This window comes from Cimex lectularius, unplaced genomic scaffold, assembly GCF_000648675.2.
Source record: "Cimex lectularius strain Harlan isolate CLEC.00 unplaced genomic scaffold, Clec_2.1 scaffold7, whole genome shotgun sequence".
NCBI classification, from domain to species: domain Eukaryota; kingdom Metazoa; phylum Arthropoda; class Insecta; order Hemiptera; family Cimicidae; genus Cimex; species Cimex lectularius.
Window position 1 is genome coordinate 2,485,119 of NW_019392731.1, and position 25,795 is coordinate 2,510,913.

At 32.0% G+C, this 25,795-nt stretch overlaps 2 protein-coding genes across 4 annotated transcripts in view; one reads left to right on the forward strand and one right to left on the reverse strand.

Annotated features, from left to right (window-relative positions):
- The first annotated feature begins 504 nt into the window (after positions 1–504).
- On the forward strand, positions 505–9,919 carry LOC106663946 (putative ankyrin repeat protein RF_0381). The gene is made up of 8 exons (XM_014389204.2): positions 505–635; positions 7,981–8,111; positions 8,164–8,318; positions 8,389–8,532; positions 8,599–8,776; positions 8,843–9,086; positions 9,162–9,400; positions 9,457–9,919. The coding sequence occupies exons 2-8, from the start codon at positions 7,989–7,991 to the stop codon at positions 9,769–9,771; spliced, it is 1,398 nt and encodes a 465-aa protein (XP_014244690.1). The 5' UTR covers positions 505–635; positions 7,981–7,988; the 3' UTR covers positions 9,772–9,919.
- A 792-nt stretch (positions 9,920–10,711) lies between these two features.
- LOC106663869 (furin-like protease 1) overlaps positions 10,712–25,795 on the reverse strand; it is a 418,429-nt gene continuing 403,345 nt past the window's right edge. For 2 of the 3 annotated variants that reach the window (XM_014389073.2, XM_014389074.2), the window contains 7 exons: positions 22,986–23,195; positions 20,087–20,294; positions 19,667–19,784; positions 19,462–19,543; positions 19,175–19,385; positions 16,792–17,046; positions 10,712–11,311 (listed from right to left, as the gene is read on the reverse strand). In XM_014389073.2, the coding sequence (XP_014244559.1) occupies positions 10,893–11,311; positions 16,792–17,046; positions 19,175–19,385; positions 19,462–19,543; positions 19,667–19,784; positions 20,087–20,294; positions 22,986–23,195 (1,503 nt within the window). In that variant the 3' untranslated portion in view covers positions 10,712–10,892. Of the gene's footprint in view, positions 11,312–14,680; positions 14,891–16,791; positions 17,047–19,174; positions 19,386–19,461; positions 19,544–19,666; positions 19,785–20,086; positions 20,295–22,985; positions 23,196–25,795 lie in introns of those variants that run through there. The other variant, XM_024226794.1, reaches the window with a different exon arrangement.

Sequence of the window (25,795 nt, forward strand, 5' to 3'; positions counted from 1 at the left end):
TTTCAATGGCATGGAGTGTTGATGAAAAATCAGACTTGATTTAACAGGCCAAAGTAACATTCACAATTTAATTAAAAAGTATGGAAGTAAAAGTTGCGTAACAGTTACCATGCCTACGCAATAGACGTTTTTAGTGTAGAAGAGCTTGCCAATTGAGATTGAAGTTGGCTAATCTTCGTCAGACAAAGCCAACGAACGCATCACCAATTGTGGTTCAAACCCAAGGCTAACGGTACGTTGTCGTACAACAACAAAATTAAAAAAACCTCAAAAAAGTTTTTTTTTTAATCCAGTCGTTATTTGGGTTGTCAATAAAAGCCAAAACGTCTTCCAGCCACATGCCCCAGATCCAGGAAGCTAACGTCCCTAGGGAAATGTCCTTGGGGGTTGGTCAAAGACTGCGCAGAATTGCTATCTTGTCGTTTCTAGGAATAGAAGTAAGTCCCCCACCTTTTCCACACCTAGAACCTGTGCCAAATTTTCGCTGTTTTGTTGACCGCACTTCCCAACAGCTGAACTCAGTTTGTTGTTACACTTCGAATTGAAAACCTCAACTGGTACAGCCTGTGATCTTCTGTGATTTAAAGGTTTACGTATTACCCTAGCTATAAAGAAAAAGGAGTGTTACACAAAAGGTAATTAAATAAGCGCTTAATGTTGAATAATTTGTCAAATAAAATTTGCTGTCATAAATCGTGAAAATGAAAGATTGTTATATAAAATGTACACATGGTAGAGTTAGGTGTATGCTTTCAAACAAATAATTCAAACCTTTACAAACCATTTTATTACTATTTTATTCACATATTTAATTATTTTATGAACTTTTGAAAAAATTAACTAATTAAAAAAACTTAACAGGAACTATTTAATTTTGTTTCTATAACAGTAATGTTATTGAATGGTAAGTTCGACAAAATCATTGTCACTTTTGTTTGTAGATTGATTGTTTATTTTTTTCAGCTAATTTAAGATTAATCAAATAATAATGTTTTGGAAATCACATTTTACTTTTAACCAAATTTAAGTTTTAAAAGTCATAAAAATCACAGTTTATGAAGCTTAGGTGTAAGTTTGGTTAAATGGATTTCAATTCATTCGATTCCTTGTTCAAAAACAATTAATCCAACTAGTACAATGGATGCAAACTTTGTAACACATCATTATCTACTTTAGTTTAACAAACAATAAATAAGGTGTGTTAAAACAAATTTTTGTCGGGAGTTTTTTTATCCCAATTTTTACAATGGAAAATTTGGCAAAATGGCTGAAATTTTAAGTTTTTAGTATGCATTTTGGCAAGAAACAGCTTATCACATCATTGAGTTGTAATCCAAGTACTTAAAAAAATTTCATGTTGTTCTTACAAATCTTGAAGGTTAGGGCACATCTTAGATTATGGAATATCGATCCTAACTTACCAGATTGCATATTAGCCAAAAAAAGGCAACCATTTTTTGTCCTTTTTTTGTGTAAACGTTTTCAATTTAGACAAATACTTGCGTTCTTTAATAAAATTCGTAAGTTTTATTCTACTGAGATTTAATTAATTAAAAATTATTAACGATTAAATTTATTTTATCGCCATTTTAAGAGTTTATTTCAATTTAAACGGTTTTAGTATAAATAGATAAATGATTTTTGTTTTTCGATATTGCATCCGTAAGGGTTTTCATACATGTTTTAAAATTATAGCCTTTGTGCTTTGATACAAACTCAAAATTTTTAAATTTTGTGTAATGAGGACAAGTTTTTGTTTATAAGGTCGATTTACTCTTCTTGTAGGAACTTGACGGTTGAGTTGACTTTTCGCGATTTACTAATTAGTTAAGAAAGCATTATTTTTCTCTGTTTAATAGTCTCTGGTCATACTGAATCGCCACCTCATTTTGTGACGTAAGGTTCCATAATAATCTCAGATTAGACAGAATTGAACACAAACTTATAATTTACTTGAATATAAGAGGTGTAAAACTTAACAATCCTAGTAATTTATATAAATTGACCTTATATAATTTTTTGTAAAATAAAAGAATATTTTTAATTTTGTGATGAAATAGGTTACTGCCATGGTCTTAGAACAGTCGTCCGTTTTTAAACTTTCAACCGCGTCATTCTAGAATTTTATCTTCGCCGGTAAACGCAATGAATGTCCGCCTGCCTAAATATAAGCGGGAACAGTGAGCCAAAATTAATTTCAACGTGTGCGGAATCACAATACTGAGAGTGTGTTGTTGTTTTGCAGTTGACCAAAAACGCAAGCCCATAAACAATTGGCATACGCGACGGCCAAATGCAAACCTATCGGTTAGACCCGCACCGATAGAAGCCAAATTGGTCCATTGATTACTCTGGGTATGTTTTTTTTGTCATCTTGATTCTGAAGAAGATGAAACTAGGAAGCAAATTCATCGGAGGGGAAGTCAAGGGCGTCGTTATGAAAGTCGTATTTTTAGATGCATGGCTTTTCTGCTTGTCGATCAAATTTTATATCTTTACTTTTTCAGTAATAAAAAATCTAAAGAGAATATCAAATAGTTATTTACCGCGTTTTATTATGTTAGGAGAAAACCAAAGAAAACATCAACTAGTAAAAATCAACACTGCTTAATACAAAATTACGAAGATCTATTATTTTTCTCACTCCTTTCTCATATTAAAATAGTTTCACCAAGGCTTACAAGAAGGTACCGACAAGAAAAACATACAGAAAAGCAAATAGGAAGATAACAAAACGTACCTGATAAACTGTACAAAATTAGACAGACCAACATCACTGAGGACGTACAATTTACTGACAATGTACAACAATATTCCAACTTCACATTTCATAAAACACATACAAGATGGCTCTTCTGATTGAATCTAAGAAAAACATTAATTCAAATTTGGTCCAATGTTTAAAGAAGATCGCTGGACATTTATAAGACTGATAGCATCAGTAGTACAAAGAGTACAAACACTAAGATCCATTATGGTAAATGGTAATAATTACCTCCATGTCTAGAGGTGTCAGTCTAAGGATTTAGTTAAATTTTAAAATTAAATCATCGATCGGAAATGACTAAGTAATTAGCGTACAAGAAAATTTCGAAATATTCTATCAGGAAATTACCAAATACTTTTTTTATTAATGGGTAAAAATATTGTAATTTTTTTTGACAGGGGCATCCGACAGCTTGGTCATTTTTGCCCCGAAGCACTAACAAAATACCGCTACACACTCGATACACAATCACACCAATAAATACATTCTTACTTATATACATTGATCGCACTCATACTGTTTGGTAGATGGAGTACTCGATATACCTCCCTCTACCTGTTCACTACAATAAACTACTCTAATTTGGGATGATGGGGTACTTGAAAAGTTTTCCGCCGTAGACCCAAGTCACGCACGCAACATGAGGGGCGATGGAGAAGGTACTTCGCCATCAGCCCCTCCTCATTCACACTAATAAATGCATTCTCATCAACATACATTGATCGCATCGGTAGATGGAATACTAGATATTCCTCCATCTGCCTGTTCCCTATAACAAACTAATCTAAATTGGGGTCGATGGGGTATTTTTATAAAATTTCCGCCATCAGCCCAAATCATATACACAATCTGAGAGACAATAGAGAGAAGCTACTTCGCCATCAGCCCTTCCCCATTCACACCAATAAATACATTCACCCATACAAGACACAGAAACACAAAACACATAACTTAACTTCTATATACAATAAAAAAAATTCCCGATTCCCTTAAAAAGCGGAATAGGGGACCCTGAAACTCACTGCTGTGTCCGAGAACCCTCTTTAAATCTGGCGGCATGCCTACTCGCGCCCTGTAGGTGTGTACACGTCGAACAACCTTGCTCTGCATAAGGGACACCTGCGGGACGACTGGCCCATCGAAATATTGTAATTCTAAACTTTATATGAACCTATGAATGAGCGAGATTCCAGGCAAAACAGACATATAAAAATCCGAAATTGCTTTCATTTTAAGAAGACCACGTCTTGTCTGATGTTCTTGCTATCGTTAAAACCGCGGCAATATGAACATTAATAACCTTTAAGACAACCTTCAATTCTAATATGGATTTTACAAACAAGCAGGCATGAGAAATGGTTTCAAAAATAAATATGCTTTCTCTGTAGAGATGATATCAGTGGGGGAAAACGTTCCACAACCAACAAATTTTGTTATAAATGTAATACTTAAAAAAAATTGTAATTGTATATTAAATATTGTATAAACTTATGAATCTGTACGGATAAACGGGTACAGAATTGCTAATGAGAAATTCGCGATTTTCAGCATTCAGCAACTTTGAGAATCGCAAACGGGAGAATATCCGTAGTCAAGGATTAATCCACTTGGCTGAGTTCAAATTAACTCCGAACCTTGCACGCACACCAAACATTAGAAAGCTAACAAAGTTCAAAATAGATAGGGGAAGTTTAAAATTTTGACCATTAAACGAATCTGTATTGTACAATTGTAAAAAATTACAATACGAATATGTAAAGAACAAACGGCAAAAGATCTTATTAAAGAAAGAGATAATAATTCACAAGATAAAAAAGTGGTACCTATTCTAATATTTTTTTATGAGTAAAATTTTCTTTCTTTGTTTCAATTCAATTATTTTTAAATTTATTAACAATAAATCAATAAAATATGTACTGTATTTACAATTAAAACAAAAAATAAAATATATTGTACGGCATATTAATAAAACATCTGCCGGGATTGAGCAGATTATATAATAAAAAGATCCATATAAAATGAGATAATACAAGAAAAATAACCTTAAAAGAAGGGATAAAATAGAAAACTGAAACTGATATTCTGGGATTGAAGATACCGGACAAGCCGGGCATAATCAATGAGGAGGCGACATTTTATTGTAGAATAGAGGAACTTTCATAGAAAAAAATAAAAAATAAGACTTCTATATTCCCAAAGTCGCACACGACATTGCTCACCCATCCGCTCTATCCATGGTGTATGATTCAAATAAAGAAGCTCTCCTTAGATTTAAAAATTCATCTTAACAATACATTTGTACAGTCAGCTAAAAGGTTACACATATTAAAGTCAGGGTTTAGGTGAAAGTAGAGAGAAAAATGGGTAGAAGAAGCGGCACGAAAAGTTTAAATTGCATTTAGTCTTTAGATTTTAATATTTAATAAAAATATTTTGTGAACATATTCACCTCAGTATTAAAACATTCAGCATGGATGGCAATGTGCCACAAATGACCACGGTTGTCCCAAACGTCCAAAGGTCGTTTCGTTTATCAAATCAATTTGAAATGGAAACCATTCAAAACAAGACAGATGAACAAATTTATTATTCTTCGAGTTCTATGTCAACACTTGTTGAAAATGTAAAAAGCTAGGACGTACTGACAGTTTGTCAACCCTCCTAACTATTATATGATAAAGCGCCAGGCCTTTGTGTCTAATTTTATTGGCTTTTGTACTTAAATTTCATGTTTGATGTGTTGATATGTTATTGAATTCTTAAAGTTAAGTTCTATTTTGTATATTTTGATAAAATATAAAAAATATATTTTTTAATTGCGTTTTTAATTTAATCAGTGTCTGTAGTGAATAGCTCGATTATTTTTTTGAATAGTATAAGCAAAAGTTTGTAGTTCATCATGAGAGCTTAAAAATGGAAATCTTGCTAAATCGCTCCGAGTTCGGTGTGCCGTTTATTTCTGAAGCTTGTCCTAATATTATCGCAGTTTTCTCACAAGATCTCTCAACTAGGAAGTTGGACTGATTCCCAGATATTGCGACAGGTTCAGGGGCTTCTCTGTTGCGGACCGACGGAGAGCTAAGTCAGATCGGTCCAAGTTAAAAAAAAGTGAATATTATTTCCGTACCGGCGAAAAAAAAAATATTAGGCCTTTTCCTCCTAGATATTTCTCATACCTGATGATTTCCCGTTGCTTTAAACAAAACGATATGTGAATATACGCGAATATAGATACACGAGCATATAAAATTATTGCACAAACCGTCAATTGTTCGTTGGAAAATTCGCATTAATAGTTTATGCAATCAAAACAAATAATTCAAGAAATTAACTATTATTTATAACTAAAGGGCTGGACAATTTATAATCACAAATTAGTCTTATCAGGCGACATATGTGGTAAATAACTAATTATCTCAGTTAATCGTGTAAACCAAATTTAATGTTTTATTGGTTACGCGGGTAAAATTATGAAATCAAACTTTTAACGTTTTAACTTTAGATAGCAGTAATCATCAAAAACTCAATAAATTATGCATTTAAGCCATCAAAATGGTCATTCAAATTTATTTCACCTCGAAGTTCTATAGGAAAATTTTATTAAGTCTGCAATACCAAGAACTTGTTTTGTAAACAAAATCTATTTTCATTATTTCGGTCTAAAAGAAAGACTTTTTTAGAAAAAAGAAAAAAGTGGACAAATTATACACTATAAATGTTTTTTCTGGTAACAGGGTTGAAAACAAGGTTTGCCTTGGAAACTTTGCAGACTTTTGTTTGGAAAATCGCCTTGTTCTGTAACCCCCGTCTTTGCAGAAATAGATCGAATCAGTAGCGCGCATCACGATTACTTCCGTGGAAAGGTTTTAAATTTAGCTTCAAAACTCTCTGGTGTTTGGCGATTAAATCCGTTTAGTTCAAAATAATCTTCAAACTAAGGGAAATTGCAACTCTAGCCACAGGAGTAACAAGCCTATTCGGTATCCTGTGAAGTTTTTAAACTCTATTTGCAATGTTAAATAAAGCTTCCTTAAAAAAATAAAGTTTTTTATATCATAAACTATATTCCTTTGTTTTGGTTTGCTTTCTGTGTAGATGTATCATACCTGTGTGTCGTGTTTATTTACTTTCAGTTGACAAGTTGAGTATTAGAACTGCAAATTTTTTAAAAAATATATTTCAGCACCTCTTTCTAGCGAATTTTGCCGAGCCCTACCGACTGTACTAGCTTACATAAATTCCACTCGCGGCTTTTGTGAGCCTTTAATGTTTTTTGTTAAGGAAAAAAAACCTAAAACTATTTATTAGTCGGGAAAATATGAAACTTCGCGGACCGTTCATCTGTAAATAAACCGTCCAGGCCTATGTTTTGCCAATAAAAATGACCTCGATAAAATATTCACTCCAAATAGATGCGTGGGCGTTTGATTACAAAATATACGTTTTGAAAAAAAAATGTGTCCGCCTACCAGTATAAATAAATACAATATTTGAATTTTAAAATTCAAATTACCAAGCAATATTCATGTGCGCCTATTAAACGTCTAAAACTCGATATCTAATTAATTACTGAAGAAATTTTGTGTTATTGTATATAACCTTATATATATTGTAAGAAATCAAGCATAAGGCGAATTTGAAAGAATGAAAAACAATCAGTTGCTTTTTCGAATTTAGTAATAATGTAGAATAAAGCACAACATGCGAGGTGGCCCTCGGAGGATCTGATTCTAGGATAGGCCTTGTGAGCTTAACACATAGACACTACATCTGGGCCTAAGCCTGCATAATTGTCCAGCATGAAGAGAAAATTTGCTTGATGTGTCCCACTGAATTGAAGGGTGACATCTTTGACCCCATATATAGAGTATGTAGGAATCCTTTTTTAAAGGAAACAGGACTGTTCTAACATATAGATGAGGAATGAGTTGGTCTTCAAGGAAATTTGAGATCGCCTGTAAAAAAACTGAAATATGTCAACTAATAGACATATTTAAGATTGTTTTGCCTTGATTATGACATTAAAATAGGTCAAAAGCTTGGTAGTAACAACTAAATTTACTTTTGTCTTTAAGACCAAACCTTGATCCAGAGTGTTCGCTAATGTATTTCATGAAAGTATTTATCCGTTGATCAAGCTCTTGAATGTTTTTCTTCCTGTTTTGTTTCATTTGTAGTCATAACTAAGATACTAATAAATGCATAATTTTCAGATTTTAAAATGTATGCCCCAATGCAAGCAAATTACCTCGGCAGCAACCCATTACAAAGGCAACTTGCCGACAGTATTGTTAAAATGTTACCTCTCGATGATATTCGTATCTTATTGGCCACTGGTGCAAAGGTAAGTTACATCCATAATAGCAGTTTTAGTTTATTAATAAGAAATATTTTAGGCCAACGAACCAGTGACTCAAGGTTTGAGACCGCTTCATTATGCAGTATGGAAAAATTATCCAGAAGCTGCTTTGCTCATTTTGGTCAGAGGTGGGGATGTAAATGCCAGGGACGAATGCGGATATTCAGCTCTGCATTTATCTGCTGAGCATGGGTAAGGATTAAAAAAAATTTGTTCTTGCCTTTAATAATCTTTTTATTAATTTAACAATAACTTTTAACAGATATACAGATTTGGTTGCACTTCTGCTCAGTGAAGGTGCTCAAGTAGACTATAGAGAAAATACAGATGATCCTTTCCCAAGGACTACTATTTGTGATGAACCATTGAGGCTTGCAATTAGGAACAAGCATTTTGAAATTGCCAAGTAAGTGATTAAATTAAAGAAAAAAATCTTTTGAGTTAGGGTAAATAATTTCCTTTGATCTTTCAGACTGCTACTTGAACATGGATCAGATCCAAACAAAAGATATTTTTTTGGTGCTGAAATTAACTTGGTTTCCCCTCTGGATATTGAGTTCATGCAACTTCTCCTTCTTTATGGCGCTGATCCAAATACAAGAGACAGAGGAGGATTGACACCCTTAATGAAAGCTGCAAGATTGCCTCAGGTTGGAATATTTCCAGTTTTCACATTATTGTATTTTAAAAAATAATAATATATTTTTTTATTGTAGGGCTTGCAATCGGTGTTACTTTTAATCTCCTATGGTGCAGATGTGAACGCGATGACAGATGAGCGTCACGATTATAGGACTGTTCTTCACTATGCCATTTTATCAGGCAATTTGGAAATTGTCAATCTTTTAATCAAACAAGGCGCTTCAGTAAATTATCCACCAGATGTCAGCAAACCTACTGTTTTAGACTTGGCCATTCTACGAGGCGATCCTGAACTTGTTAAAATGCTCTTAATTGCTGGTATGATTTTTATACTGTACTATTAAATGGATTATATTATAAATTAATAAGTTTATTTAATTTGTGTTATTTCAGAAGCAAATGTCAATTCAAGTTCTCCTATAATCGGTTCGCCTCTACATGTTGTGTGCTCAGATGGAATTCTCAACCGGCATGAATTAATGACTCTTCTTCTCACTTCTGGAGCAGATCCTAATCTTATAGTAGACAGTGATGACGGCCCACCTTTAAGGCCAGTGCTACCCGAATATTTAGCAGCGAACGAAAAACCTTGTCCGAATATAATAAAAATGCTGCTCAAATATGGAGCAAAGGTAAGCCAACATAGTCATAGTTTATAATGATCAACTCATGTTGTTTCTGATTCTAGGTGATTATGAAAACTCAATATCGACACCCCCAAGGTATTTTAAACTCGCTACAGCATATCGGAAACAACGACAGAATATTTTACTACCTCATGGAAGCGGCAGAACAGTTTGACACTGGAATGATAAGGAGGAACCATTATTTAAGTCAGGACCAAAAGAATTTTCTTTTAGACTATGCCATCACACCGCAGTCGTTGAAACAACAGTGCCGTTTTGTGATCAGGAATTATCTTGGCAAAAATTGTGTCGAAAAGGTCAAAGAACTTGAACTACCCAAAATCCTTCATAACTACCTCCTTTATGATTTTGTTTGATCTTTGTTTTTCTGATTTTTTTTAATTTTTACTTTTGTTATCTCATTAAAAGGTGATTAGTTAGTAATAATTTTGGGTGATTTAGAATCTAACTCGAAATACTCTATTTTTTACTAAAACTTAAGTTTATATGTTTAATGTCCATTTGTATTATTGGTATTACTTTATATGGATATTTTTTATATATTTCTACTTAAGATATTTATATTATTTTTATATTGTGATTAAAAAAAATCTTTTAATGATTTAGTCTATATATACTACCAGCCGTGTACCTTTATCATTGCAGATAATCTTTGATAAATAAAATAAATTGTATTGCAATTAAAGTAAGAACCTGTAATTTAGTCATCACTGATCATTTGAGCTTGCCTGGTCTCATTCAATTGAGATCGCAAAACATTTTAAAAAAGTCTTACAGACCAACACAGTGAGGATCTTTACGATCTGCGTACCATGACCTTGTGCATCTTCGTTGTTACTAGAGCTCCACATTAAGCTTAAGGCTTTTTACCAGATCCTAATGTTTTTCAAGGACTCCCATGTGTATCCTTCAGGCCAGTGCTTTTCCTCTCCCAGGGGTAGGAACTTAGCCAATAAAAGCCTTCACACAAGCAGGACACGTTACGTTGTCTCTTTTTCTTTCTGGCAATATCCGCACAGGCTAGTTTCCACCGCTCCAAGTCTATACATATCCCTCTGGATTCTGCAGAGCCCAATCAGTGATACAACTATTAATCTAGTCCTAACACATTGAGGTTAGGCATACAAAAATGAAATAGAGAATATATGAAATATAGAGAATTTCATATTATTAATGAGAAGAGTCAAAGGCTAAATAAATACAGTAATGATACATTTGTATTTCAATTTTTATAATGTACATTTTTCTTTTCAAACAAAAGAAGAAAAAGATAAGAAAAACAAAAATGTAGTAAATTAATAAAAACATTGCTAGTCAAACATCTAAAAAAATTTAAATTTAAAAATATACACCTCTTCACTCATAGGAAAGTGAACATTTTTTCTATTACAATTAAAAATTAACAAATTAAAACCAATTACAAAAACAGTCAATTTGTGTCAATATATACACATAACGATATATATTACAAATTGGACTAGCGTTCAGATTCCTCATCATCCTCATCATCATTATTAGTTAGCTTGTATTTAACTACATCAAAACTTGATATTTTCAAAAAATTAGATTTGATGCGACAACCTTTTGACCTGAAGTAAAAAATGAACCCAATAGCAATAAAAATACAAGCGTTGACAGAAAAGGCGATGAACGTTCTGAAATACCATTTATTGTAATTTATTGTCAAAAGGAGTGCTTTTGGGTAACAGAAACGCTCAAAGTCCGATGTATAGAGCAATGCATCTGGGAAACACTCGGTGCACTCATAGTCATTTGGTCCAGAACAACTTTTACAAGAGTAATGACAACTCTCACAGTGTTCACCGTGCTTGTATGTCTTAAACGGGCAGAACTGTTCGCATCGACCATTGATTAAGAACCAGCCTTTTGAACATTCTGAAACAACAATAATTATTACAATAGATTATTAAGAAAACAATTTTAAATAATCGAGTATTCTTCGTAATGAAGAATTTTCCAAATCAATTGCACAATTTTTCAGTTTATTTTATGATTGAGTGGATATCAGACTTTTGTTTTCTATTGTGAATATTAATAACAGAAAAACAAACTAACAATAAAAAACAGATATTGTTATCAAAAGTCAAAATAAACTCTATAAAAGATATATTTCCAATATGAAAGCTTTATTATTTTGTTGCTGAGTATAATAAGAAGTTAATAAAGTATTATTTTAAGTAAGTATAGAAAGTAATAAAATGAAATTATGCACATTGTTGATACAAGTTCATCTGATTTGCATTTTACTGACAATTTTCAAATTCATCTAAAAAATATTTAGTGATATATTGAATTTATATCATTGATGAGGGCTACATTGAAATATTTTGGAAACAAAAATCAATATTGCAAATGACGAAACTACTACAATTTTTGTTGCTTCTTAAATTCTAAAAATAAAACAAGGTTGATATGAGGTAAGATTTATTTTTCAAATAGCTCTCTTGCTCTAATCTTGCACAACAATCCTAAATTAAACTATAAAAACTACTAATAATATAATATTTAAAACATTATTTATTCTTTGACAATTGAGGTGCCAATAAACATTACTTTATAAAAACAAAAACATCTCATATATTTAATTGAACAAATGTTAATTCAAATTTGTTAGTGACAATGGTTGATTTGAATTTTTCAACCTGAACAAACAAAATGAAAATACGCCAAGATGAAAGGTTTCATGGTTAATCACAAAAAGCAATTTGAAAACATGTTAGTGACATAAATTTCAATCAGACATGGAAAAAAATCGGTGCCAAATAAAATTACAACACACCAGCTTAAAATGGGGATGATTAAACTCACCCCTAAGAAGTCCAGATGCAGGAGCATTGGGTTGCACATGCCTTCAACCTCCACCTGTGTATCTACTTGAACAGTCTTTGATTATTAGGCACAAAACAATGGCTGTTAAACTGTAAAATATCCCTGGATGTTGCCAATTATTCAACATACAAACAATAAGACAAGCCAAACAGAAGAGTATCCATGAATAAAAAATAAAAGGTAAAGTCCCATTGAAGATGCACATGATGAATGAGAAGTAAAAGCAGTTAGCATTTTATGTTTAACTTAAAACATAAAACCTAAGAATGTGATAGGTCATTTAATAAAAACCATGAGAAAAGAATGTTTTATTTATTTTTAATAAATGCACTAAAAATTATTATTGAATACTGGAAACACAAAGAACAACCTAAAAAGGTGTCTTTGTTAAAAAAATAATTAATTTAAAAAAAAACTTTTGAGGATAAAGCATGCATTACACCACTTCTGTATTATTCATACAGGAAATAGCAGTTGAATAATAACTATAAATCAAATCCTTCATTTTATTTTTTATTTTTGATTGTTCAAGTACTGCTGCAATAGTTAAATATAATTTAGCAACATAAAAAACATTTAAATGGGAAAAACTGTCGTTTTTAAACAAATATCTTAATATAGGTATGAAGAATGAGCTTAAAAATGATGATAAAGGACCCTGTTAATAGACTGTACAACAAAAAGTGTATACGTAAAAGGATATTTTTACTGAAGTATTATTTCTTACAGATAAATTTTGATTTTCTGGACTAGGTGATACAGCAATTTCAAAACCAATTAAGGCTCATAAGGAAGTTTGTGGATAATTTTTCGTCATTAAATGAATTTTTCTTCTTTACATGAAACACTGGAGCTTCACAGTAGAAATAGAAACTTGTAAAATTTCCATCTTTAGACTTACTTTTAATTAGGAAAGGAACAAATTGGTAGAATAAACCGTCCAATAATAATTTTGGCTTTAATTCTGCCTATTTGTTTAGTTAGAGGTGAGATTGTGGAAAAAGCTTGGTACAGAGAGTCCTAGGGTTAAGCGACAAAACATTTTTAGGCTCTAAATGAGTACAGAATTTTTTTAAATTCTAAAAAGGAATTACTACCCTCCATCCTTGATTAGGAAGTCAATAAATGGACATAAAAGCAAAAGTGTAGAAATCAGGGTTCTAGAATCTGTAGCAAGCTTGAACCAATTGGGACAGAGGTCATTTGCCAGTATAAATCATTTACCTTCATCTATATATATAATATATANCTAAAAAGTTTTTTTAAAATTTAATTTAGTTTTTTTTTTTTTAATTAGGAGTATTCCAAGAAGCATGTTTCATTGTTTCTGTGTTTCGGGCAGAAACCCGAGCAGTCTACCAGAACTACTATCCCATTTTGACTGCTCGTGTTTCCTGATAATGGGCATAAAAAATAGCCCAAAAGGTCCAAAATGTGAAAAGAAAAAAAAAAGGTGAAATAAACTCCTAATTAAAAAAAGTAAATAAATGAAATAAAAATAAAAATTTGTTTTAGAAAGAGACAAAAGATAACAAAATATATATAATAATCTACTGGTATGGAATCAACTACAATTAGTATATTTACAAAAAAAAGTTAAATAATAGTACACCCAGAAGTAAGTATATCCTATGAGTATAGAAACTAGATATGCACAGCCACATGTGGTCTATTTAGCCTCTTGTGGTGATAGTGATTATGTTTACTTTTTGGACCAAAAAGAAAATGTAGGTAAAAGAGACAGGCCTGTCTGCTCATGTCAACAAATTGGGCTAATTAACCTAGGGTTCTCCAAAAATCCTGATCAATGAAAAAAAAACAAAAAACGCTGATAAACAAAAAAATATAAATTCTTCTTACCCCACAGTCTGTGAACGGACTCGTGGTTATATATGGATTTATTTATCAGTTTTGGAAAAAGATTGCAAAAAATGTATTTTAATGGAGACAAGTAAAAATAAAAATAATTCCAAGCAAACTTGTTCGATTCCTGGCTGGTAAAAAATATATTACATGCTTGTTAAGAATTTTAATGGTAAATATTGATTAATTGTTTTACCTATCAGTTTTTTAAGTTGTACTTCTTCATTGCCCTTAGGGTGGGTGTACAGCATTGAAATAAATTTTTGTAATGAAGTGTTAATGTAAGTCATACTATTTAATTAATAATTCAAATTAATTCCACTATGTAAAAAAATGTATATTTGTAAATAAACAGACCATGAGGATGATTACTATTATTTGACAAGCTTGAGGTCAACTTTCATTTGTACAGTCTGCTGAACGTTATATGGTCCATCTTCATCATTAGTTTATCTGTTATCATCGTAATCTTCATACTAGGGTATGATGAAATATTGATTTCAAAATATTTCTACTTTCGTCAAAAAGAAATGAATAAAAACAAATGTTAAATAATGTAATTGCATATTTATTTCTTATGATATACAAATTCTTGTTCTTCGTATTTTTAATTCTTTTTTTATTTTATTGTTGTTTTTTTTACAATTGTTGCCAAGTCAGAAAAGACAGAAAGAATTAAATCACTATGACTATAATTAACATTAAAACAAGTTACAATCAGTTTCATTGGTTTAAATGGAGTGTGCTGTTAAAAACCTCAGTCTAAAAACAAGATACATTTATTAAAATCTTATATCTAATCTTATAAAAAATAAAAATTCAATAATTAAAATAAAATGAAAGAAAAAATGCAATTGTGGACAATTGAGCACAACAATAGTGTTAATTTATTCAAATGTACAAGGGAATATCGCTTTATGAAGGATGGAACATAAAATTAATTAATCTCAAGCACACCCCGTAGAATTGTAAGGATAAAATAAATTGTGATGTTTCAAGTAAATAGTTTTTGGTATAAAAACAATTCCCATTTCCCATCTTTGAAAAAAATCCCTATTAGCATTTCATTTTTAGTAAAGTAAGCTGGAAGCACAAAATTATGTGTGTTAAAATTGCACTGAATTAATGTCATGAAAGTTTTTGGAACCTCTTTCTATGTAACTGTCATTCAATCTGATCAAATGAGTTCAATAAGTGCAAAGTACGACGATGATAATGTTTTTAATATGTTACAATTAATTGGTCAAGCGGACCACGAAATTAGTGAATTTAATGAGTTTTTAATATGGTTCAAAATATGATTGATGCCAACTGAAATTGTTTACAAATGAATGAATGAAGAATGGTACGCCCCTAATAATAGATCTAATTCCATCAGATTTAAAAATTGAGCATTTTGAAACTTTATTGGATGGAGGCCTACAGAAAGGTATCATACGCATCATAAAAATACACTACCAAATAGATAATACTGATGGTACATAATAACACTGACAATTAGCATACTTGGATATGCTACAACTCCAGTTTGTACAGAACACCTCGAGAAATTGGCCATACTTAGTTAATTGCACTTGTGCAGTCAATTTTATTTGTTTTCATTCATTAAAGCCAATATCATATAAAAATGGTACTGCAATTCAAATACTGATATGAAACTTATAAAATTAATCACCATTCACACTTAACAAAAATATCCCTTTCAACAACTTTATAAAAAACTGTTTATTTACATTAATTATTTGGCAGCTAATTTATCAATTACTAAATTTTATTCCACACTTTTGCAGTATTTCATTTAAAAACAATTTATATTAATTTAAATAATGCCAATCTGCGAGACAAACATTATAAAATTTCTCATTAAGTAGGCATTTAAACTAAATTAAGTGAATTTTAAGTAACTTAAAATGTAGTTAGTACTCAAAAAGTAATGACATTTAATTACACTAGTTTACTTTTTTATAGCCAGAAAATAAATCATTTTCAAAGTAAAGGAGATGTCCTGTAATAGTATTTTTTTTACTAAATTTTTTTTTGTTCATGAAGTTATTCCATCATATTCTCATGCATACACATAGTTCTACACATTTACAAACACTTAATGTTAATCCTCATTGAGAATAATCCCACGATATTGCTATTAATATTATAGTATTAAATCAACGTTTAATAAATATGAAATAAATCCATGGTTGTAAAACTTTGGCTGTACAAGTGAATCCTTTTTTATCAGTGGGCAAGAGTCAATGTTGAAACTAAATTCACAGCTTTAACATGCACTTCGCGACCAAAATGAATGAATTTTCACACGTTTAAAATATATTTTATTTCTGCAAGCAACATGTGAACAAATTTCGTTCGGATATCTTTATTAATGCGATATTTTCCTTAATTCATCGTAAGGAACGTTTATTTTACATATCCGATTATTGTAGTAGTAACCCTCCATCAGAAAATTATTTTTATGTCGGGTGAGTCTTTTCATCACAAAAATTGTGCATTACATCGCTTTATTTAGTTTAAGTAAGTTCACTATTTATCACATTGCACAATTAAAAGACTCATGAATGGTAATACATTCACAAGTTTCAACTAAAATCACCTGTATCACTGAGGCACACTCATTGTTAGTATTACAAATAATAGAACTACACACAAACCTAAGCATGAGCGAGTCGACGTTTGACAACCCGAGGAGGAAATTTCGTCGGGAAGAGCATGGATTTCTTGAGACGTAAAACCGGTCCTTTGTGAGTGATCTTTCCATCTTGAGTTATCAGCCATATCGACTGAATTATCTTGACTGAAAGTCGGGCTCGGCATTGCTTCCTCTTTCTTCCCAGCAGTTAGTTCAGGTTCTACTCCAGGTGCTGTCTCAGTCCCGTAAAAAATCAAATTCCAATCAGTCAGTCGAGCTGCAAAAACAAAAATAATTAATTATTATGACAAACACATACATAGTTATCTAATATATTATACCAAGCAATAACAAAACAAAAAAGGAAATAAAGTAAACTATATATGGGGCATACTATTAAAATAAATTTAAAAGGCAAACAAATCAATTTCACTTCTCATATAACATTGCAATAAAGGAATCTGTACGACAGAAAATATCTTCAAATATTTTACAAGAAACTTTGCTCTTAAGATGAATAATTATAAAATGATTTGTTAGATTCACTAATTTCGTGGTCCACTTGACCAATTAATATATTACAATTAATTAAGGTTTTTAGTTGAGATAAAAAAAGTCAATGGCACAAGCGGGATTCGAACCCACGATCTTCGGCTTGATACGCCGCTGCTCTACCACTTGAGCTATCGTGACGTCGATCCACTTGAACACCAACTTCTCATCTCAACCGCACCTTTTGAATTTTCCCTCCTTTTTGCCATTTTTCAAATGTCGTGTAATCGGATTGGATTCTCGATGGCAAATGAAATGGCCACGGAGAGCTTTAGTGAAGTATACTTCATTTTAAATCATTAAATTCACTAAAGTGAATGAAATTTTAAATTAGTGAATTTAATGATTTAAAATGAAGTATACTTCACTAAAGCTCTCTGTGGCCATTTCATTTGCTGTCAAGAATCCAATCCGATTACACGACATTTGAAAAATGGCAAAAAGGAGGGAAAATTCAAAATGTGCTGTTGAGATGGGAAATTGGTGTTCGAGTGGATCGAGGTCACGATAGCTCAAGTGGTAGAACAGCGGCGTATCAAGCCAAAGAGCGTGGGTTCGAATCCCTTTGACTTTTTTTATCTCAGCTAAAAACCTTAATTAATTGTAATTATTTGTTAGATTTCTCCATGAAGTCTACAGGGAGAAGAACCTGAAATTTGGTCATTACTAATTATTGAGGTCTGCTTATCCTTGCTAGGTTGGTCTGTCAGATGCCTTTTTGCATTTCACCATTAACTGAGAGAAAGGCAGACCAGAATTTTTGGTAATGATTACGTTTCAGAACATTTTATAAGCATTTCATACTTCCCCAACTTTCTATTTCATATTGCAACATTTTATATTGCAAAATAAATAAATAATTTATAGATGTATCATTGTTTTTAAGAGGTGATAACCAAAACTTCTATTAAAGCTTTAAAATTGCAAAAAATAAAATGCACAAAAAATATTGTGTTTTCCATTATCATATCAGCAGGCAAATAATAAAATATTTAAAAACTAAAAAATTGCATACAATATTATACATGTTTATACAGAGACACAGTAAATAATCATACAGGCGCAAACAAAGAGCTAGAAGGGGAATGCGTAAGAAATGAGAAAAATACAAACATGCGTATAATCTAAATAACAAAAATCCATACAAAACATAACTTCTACAGTGGGAAGAACCAATTAAGAAAATATAAATAAAATTGAAATGAAAATAAAATAAAATAATTTTTGTGTGAACAACTTATCATCGATCTTTAAACAAGCTTGCCTGTTTCTTTTTGATGATCACCTTGTTCAAGACCTTTTCTTGAAGGCCTTAGAGGAGACTCATTTATTTTTGAATAAGGAAAGAGTTGCTGTACTTTATTATACTGTTGGAATATTGCTGGGAAATTGTTTGTTGTTTGGGAAGGCTGCTGTGGTGGAGCGAGGAGTATTGTTAAACCTATAGGGTGTGTGGATATTTGTGATGTTATAGATGGCACCGTCGGCCTTCTGGCTGATATAACCGAAGGCCTGGGAGTTTTGCGGGAGGGCGATTGGAAATCATTCTTTTTCCCTTTTGACTTCCCAGTCTTTGAAACAGGGTTGGACTTATTTTTCCGAGAGCCTTTAGGTTTTTTTGGTAGGGGCTGGTTATTTACACTTGGAGGTCTGGGAGGTGGTAGAGGAGGAATGTATGCACCACTGTAAGAGGGCGGAGGGATTTGAGTCCCATAGAAAATCAAAGCCCATTCTTGAAGAGATGCTCTCCCTAAAAGAAATCCTAGTGGTAATTCATTTACTTAAGCATTCATGTGGAATAATAGTAAATGAGTTAGAGTGAATAATAATGTAATGAAAACAAAAAGACTCACCAAAATATCGGGCTTCGTTATGAATTTCTAATGTCCAATTCCCGATTGGGTGTTCCCCCCATGTATGAACTGACATAAAAGGCCATGATCTGAACCCTGCTCTTGATAAATCATGAACACGTTTTGCCAAAAGAATTGTTTTTGTTCCTGCTGGTGAGATCAGCATAATTTCAATATCACCACGTCTACTGGAAACTAATGATATTTTAGCCTGAAAAATAGACAAAAACCAAATATTACAAAATTTTTTTTTAATTTGACTAGAAAAAAAAAAATTAAGCTCTTACTTGAACATGTTCTAAATAATTGACACCATTGCATTCTTTTACATCAAGTTGTAATCTAACTTTACCTTTCCCTGGTATAGACCTGGAAAAAATAATTTTATAAATATGCTGTAGGAAAATTTTATGAAATCTTCAAGTTGTGAACAAAAACTAAAGTTAGCAAAGGATAATTAATTAAAAATATTGTCAAATTGTGTTTACTAACTTGTCAACATGAGGAGCCTTGACTTCACATCTGTGTTGTTGAGGAACTGTGGGCCACTTTTTAGCCATCTTCACCATAGCCTCTGCGTCCATAAGTCCATAACCAAAGGAATGACTCACTAAAATATTACAATACAAATTATTTTTCAATGTCATCTTATCTGACAAAAAAAGGAAACAACACTTTTTTCAACTAATTTAAGAGTTATTGTTCTTAGCATACTATCAGAATGAAAATTGAGAAACTATAATTCATTTGTATGTTTTATTTTTCCTAATTTTGATTTTGGAATGAAATAAAAAACAACCCTGTACAAAACATGATAAGTTTATGATTGCTTTACTATGAAAATTAAATTTAACATCAAAAGCAATATTACACATAAAAAAGTGATTATAATATGAATTTAATAAGACAAACCATTGCGCCCAACACCATTTGTGGTCCAATCCCGAGCTTGGAGGTTGGCTGGCTTGGCAGTTGCTACAACGATATGCTGCATGTCTCTCCATGTGAGTTGTGTGTTGGCTTCCAATGCCAAAGCACAGATCCCTGCTGCAAGAGGGGCTGATGCCGATGTCCCCGTGTGATTTTCTGTACACTGCTGATGAAGATCTGTGGTGACAATCTATAAAGTGGTTGATACAAAATAAATGAACAAATGAAGTTATCGACTAGTCTTTAGATGATTAATGTCAACAATTCAAATCTATTCAATAATTACCATTTCAGGGTGACTTGCATTGTTTCCAACAACAAAGCAAAGCCATTCTTTTGTCACTTGTTAAGTTACAATTAATTATTTTCAGTTAAGATTTATTTAAATTATAATACCAATTAAAAGGAAACTTTCTTTAGTAAAATATAGTCAATTTAAAATGTTGGATAAATGTTTTATTATTTAATCAATAATCAAATATTTTTTATCAATTTTGTGTTCACTACTATTAAAAAAAAACATAAACCTTTTAAAACTACAAGAGGAATATATGTTAAAAAATAATAAGTAATTAATTACAAAACCACCAGAGAGGATTGTATTTTCTGCAAAATAATAAAAAAAACTTTTTTAATATGGGCTATTGTTACATATAATGGGGGCTTTAAGGGCTAAGGCCCTTTCAAGCTCTAACAAATGAACCTGTATTACTTTCTTTAAAAACTTTATATGAAAGTCAGACTTGAAATAAATTGTTCCTTACACGTTATTCTTTAAACAACCAAACTTTATGCATTGTCAATTGATTTATTATCTAATTAGCTGGTAATGAAAACGACCACCGGGAAAAAAGAAGAAACAAATAGCTTTAAAAATAAAACTAGCTATTTTAAAGTAAAATAGTTAAAATCAATAAACAAATAATAACAAATTGTTACTATACATAATTTAATAATATAATTGTTAATTGATGATTACAATTGATTTATTATGATACAGTTGATTCAAGAATGTGTGGATGCTATGAGTTCGACTTCTTCAAGAATATTCGTGCACTTTGAGGAAGTACAACCGCTGACAATTAGCTGAGCAAGTCGAGCAGTGAGTGTTGTTGCTTCATGAATAACCAAGCACCTATCCCCACTAGTCAAGATTCAGTGAACCTTTGCTTGGCATTCGGCGAATACCACAGGTCGGGAGCCACATTTACAGTATAGCAAATAGAATCGGCCATATGAGGTTGACTTTTCTGTCTGCAATGTGTCCAGCACTCACTGTCTCACTTAATTAAAGGATGCTTCTTCTTTGGCTCCATATATAGAGCACTTAGGAATGTCACCCAATGAGAACTGTGCTTCAGCAAGGCAATGAGTGTTTGGATTCCAAGTTCCGATTTTTAGATGAAATGGAGCATTTTATTATATGCAGTATTTGGTACATGTCTCATTTTGAGTTTTACTCTGTATATTGAGAGGGAATATATTTATTACAGTGAATGTGTAATGTGAGAAGGCTGATGGTGGAATATTTAGCCAAAGTGGAAATAATCTACGGGCCCGGCACCCAGCTTGTGGGCTTCTTCTTACCACAGCTTAGAAAATGGATAGACTTCAATTCTCACGGGAACATCTGAATTGGGCATTGAAAGATTGGGGATGAGTTCTCTTTTGAGATAAGGTGAGAGTAGGTCTTAAATCTTCAGTTGGGCATAATTTCATATGGAGACAGTCAAGAGAAAGCCCAAGTTATAAGTATGGCTTCCATGCTCGGTCATTTATGTTATGGGATGAGATTTCCTACGGCAGCCGCACTGAATTGGTTGTTGTACAGAAGTACTTATAGAAGATATAATTGAAGAACCCCAAGTAGGTGATAGATTCTTGTGGAGACGTCCCATAATGGACGTATTGTGGATGACTACTTGAATGAGGTTAGAATTGAGTGCGTAGTGTGGCCAGGTCAAAATCCCGATTTGAACCTAATGGAACACATTTGGGACCAACTTAAGTGATGAGTATGTTAGAAAAACCTAGGTCCTAACATCCTTGAAGAGTTGGAAATGGCTATTCTTTATGAATGGGAAAAAAATCCTCAGTATTTTATCAGAAATCTTTTCCAAGGAATGCAAAGGAATTTAATGGACCTGATTCATGCCAGAGGTTGAAATACTCGGTACTTAAGGTGACAAAAAAGTTGTTTTTACATGCTTATTTGTTTTTGAATTTTCTGTTTTTTTCCTCTGCACTCAATAATTGTTTTTAGAATTAGATAGTACCTTTTCTTTTGAAAGTCTTTTTTTTTAACAACTAAACCTATTTTTTGTATGCAAACTATGACTAAACCTAAATCATTAAAATTAAATGGTAGTGTGTTAACTTTCTCCATTGGAGTATATAAATTGAACTGTGGAGGCTAAATATAACTGTTGAACAAATGAAAAAAAAAAAAAAAAAAAAATGGATATTCAATTTTAGCAAACTGAATTAATTTGAATATTAATTATAAGAATGATCAAAACACTAAAAAGTACCCTTAAATAATATTAATGAGATAGAGTAACTCTTTTATTTTATAAATGTATGTATAGTAAATTAAAAAAATGGCTTATTAAAAAGTACCTTGATTATATATATTATAAAGTTGATAATACATTTAAATGAGCACAAAAATAAAGTAAAAATTGATAATGATAATGAAATCTTCTTGACAAACATCAATATTAAGTTAATTTAAATACGGATTTTCCAATAAATTTTTGAAATTAATTAAATAGTATAAATATTTTTTATTTTTTTACATTAACTTTTCTGGGCTATCTAACTGCCATATTCAGCAAAAACAACGTGTTTTTTTCCTAGTTTAGAATAAGAATATAATTACCTGTTTTTCTACGTTTGACCCGCTACTATAGGTCGTTGCTAATGTGGAAGAACAAGCCTCGGAATACCATGGTACGTTGCCGTGTTCCGTAGCGCTGGATATGGACAACGTCCATATGGAATTTGTATATCCATCACAGTTGCAGTTATCGTGGTCCCTTCCTCCATTTCCTGAAGCCCAGACGAAAATCGAGCCCTTGCCTCCTCGCCCCTGGAAAAGGTTGTGTGTCAATAATTAATCGGGCCATTTGGTGAGGAGAGAGAAAGTAGGAAAGTACTACACCATTCAAATAATGGGGGTACTCTTCTACATTATATAAGACGGTAAGAATATGATCTGAAAGGGTCATATGTTGAGAAGCTGCAGAATACTTTTTATCCCGTTTACACCACGGTGCACACATCTATTTTTTATTTGTAAAGTTGCAGAATATAACTGAAAGTAAACCATAAAAATACTATAAACGTATTTTGTAAAATAAAAACCCAATTTGTAAATTTAATTCGGTCAAAAATTATGTTTTTTTTGCACAAATCTCACACAAATAATATTAGAAACAATTAATTAAGGTTTTTAGTTGAGATAAAAAAGTCAATGGCACGAGCGGGATTCGAACCCACGATGTTCGGCTAGATACGCCGCTCACTACCACTTGAGCTATCGTGACCTCGATCCACTCGGACACTAACTTCCCATCTCAAAAGAAAAAGGAAAATTCAAAAGGTGGGGTTGAGATGGAAAGTTGGTGTCCGAGTGGATCGAGGTCACGATAGCTCAAGTGGTAGAGCAGCGGCGTATCTAGCCGAAGATCGTGGGTTCGAATCCCGCTCGTGCCATTGACTTTTTTATCTCAACTAAAAACCTTAATTAATTGTAATATATTAATTGGTCAAGCGGACCACGAAATTAGTGAATTTAATATTAGAAACATTTAACAAAACAACCTGAATAATACAAAATATTGAGTCACACTTGTCAAACAAATTGCACGCACACATCTATACATCAGATTTTCTTATTTTTGAGCTTAACCCTTTAACCCTCATATTATTAATATTTATAGTAATAATGTTTATTTACTAAGAGAATAATGAAATGAAATTAGTAGATTAATGATACCATCATTAATCAGTAATTACTGTTTACCAACAAACATTGTCAATCACCTTGGCATCAATATCTTTTTTCTCAGTTTCAAAGACCATTCAAAGCTACAGGGAGACTTAGAGACTTGCGGCGACCAAATTGAGGCCAAATTACTAACTCAGTACGTTTTTATTAAAATGAATTAAACTATTTCTGGTATTAAAAACTTTATCGCTTTAATTCAGGGGATATCAATCTCGCTAATTGTTGAAAGAACACTAAAAGAGCCAAAAAGATCCAGATAACCCACAAAAGGCCTCCATCCACCAAGAACACAGTAGAGAGAGCCTAAGATTTGCAAAACAACACCAATCCTGGACTATAGAAGAACAGGGGAAAAACGTACAATAGTGAGATGAGAGTGGGGCCTGTAACAGTTCAGGTATCCATGAAAAGGACTAGAGAAGACCAGTGCTGTATGTAGAAATAGTGAAATTTGAATGAAAAACTATCATGTTCCGGTAGTTCTGGTGGCAGCATTTCTTTGGAGGCACGAATACAGTTGGTATAAATGCAAGGGGACTATAATGCCTTAAGATATCTGATGATGATCTTGCCTTACTTAGGCTTTGAATCATTGTTTATGCACATTAAAGTTCGGACATTAACTCAAATGAGCACGTTTGGGACCATCTTAAGAGAATGGTTCGTCAAGAGATCATTCTTTAATACCCGTAAATTTTGAAAAGACGTTTTTACATTAAATTTTTCACCTCGCGGCTTAACAAATGGAAGCAATCATTAAAGCAAGAGAGAGCAATACTTCATATTAAATGCCATTTTAAATCGAAAAGAATGTGTTTCAATTGTCCTCTTTTTTTATTTTGGTTGCAACTTCTTAACCCTAAAATATTCATAGATGTTCGTAAAATACGAACAACTAAGGGTGCTGCGTTTTTTTTTGCGGGGAGTAAATTTCAGCGCAATGCCGACACTATTCAATTATAAATCACAAAAAGTTACAATAAAATATTTATTCAATGGAAAGAATGGTTTGTAATTTGTCTATTTATAACTCGCCTCGTCGACCATTTCAATTCTTGGAGAGCTAAATTAAATGATCTTAGAACTTAATCAGGATAATGCTCAATTTTGATAGCTCAACTAGCAGCTACGAACTTGTTCCTTTTAAACTGATTAAATTGAATGAATTAAATGTTTAAATGGATTGGTTGTTGTTTATTGCAAAACCGGTTAAAGAAAATAATTGAAAACGTAATTTTATAAATTATCTCAACCAATATCTTACTTAAAGAATAATTAATTGAAAGAATTTATTTGGTCAATCGGACCACGAAACCTAATGAATTTAGTAATTTTATAAATTCAAAATTACGTACGCGCAAACAATTTTTATACAGTAATATTTTATGATTTATAATTTAAAAATTTCTTCTCTGACATTTTAAAAATGAACGATCTAACGTCCAAATTACTTTTTTTGGTCTTCGAGGAACATGTTTATTGATATTGAACGTTTATTTACAAAATCTTAATGCTTTTGTTTCTTCTGTTTCTGCGTTTGTGCATATTTTACAAGTTTTTCCTCTTTTGTACAGTCACACAATATTTGCCGTGTGAAGACATAAAAATGCAACGAAAAGGCTTAAAACGAGAGTCTGGTAGCATGTGTAAAATTGGTAAAGATGATGTTGAATATTGCA

Excerpts from the sequence above, each read along its gene's own strand:
- LOC106663946 (XM_014389204.2), top strand. The coding sequence starts at position 7,989 with ATGTATGCCCCAATGCAAGCAAATTACCTCGGCAGCAACCCATTACAA. Across the intron at positions 8,319-8,388 it reads CATTTATCTGCTGAGCATGG|ATATACAGATTTGGTTGCAC; the intron begins GTAAGGATTAAA and ends AACTTTTAACAG. Across the intron at positions 9,087-9,161 it reads TAAAATGCTCTTAATTGCTG|AAGCAAATGTCAATTCAAGT; the intron begins GTATGATTTTTA and ends GTGTTATTTCAG.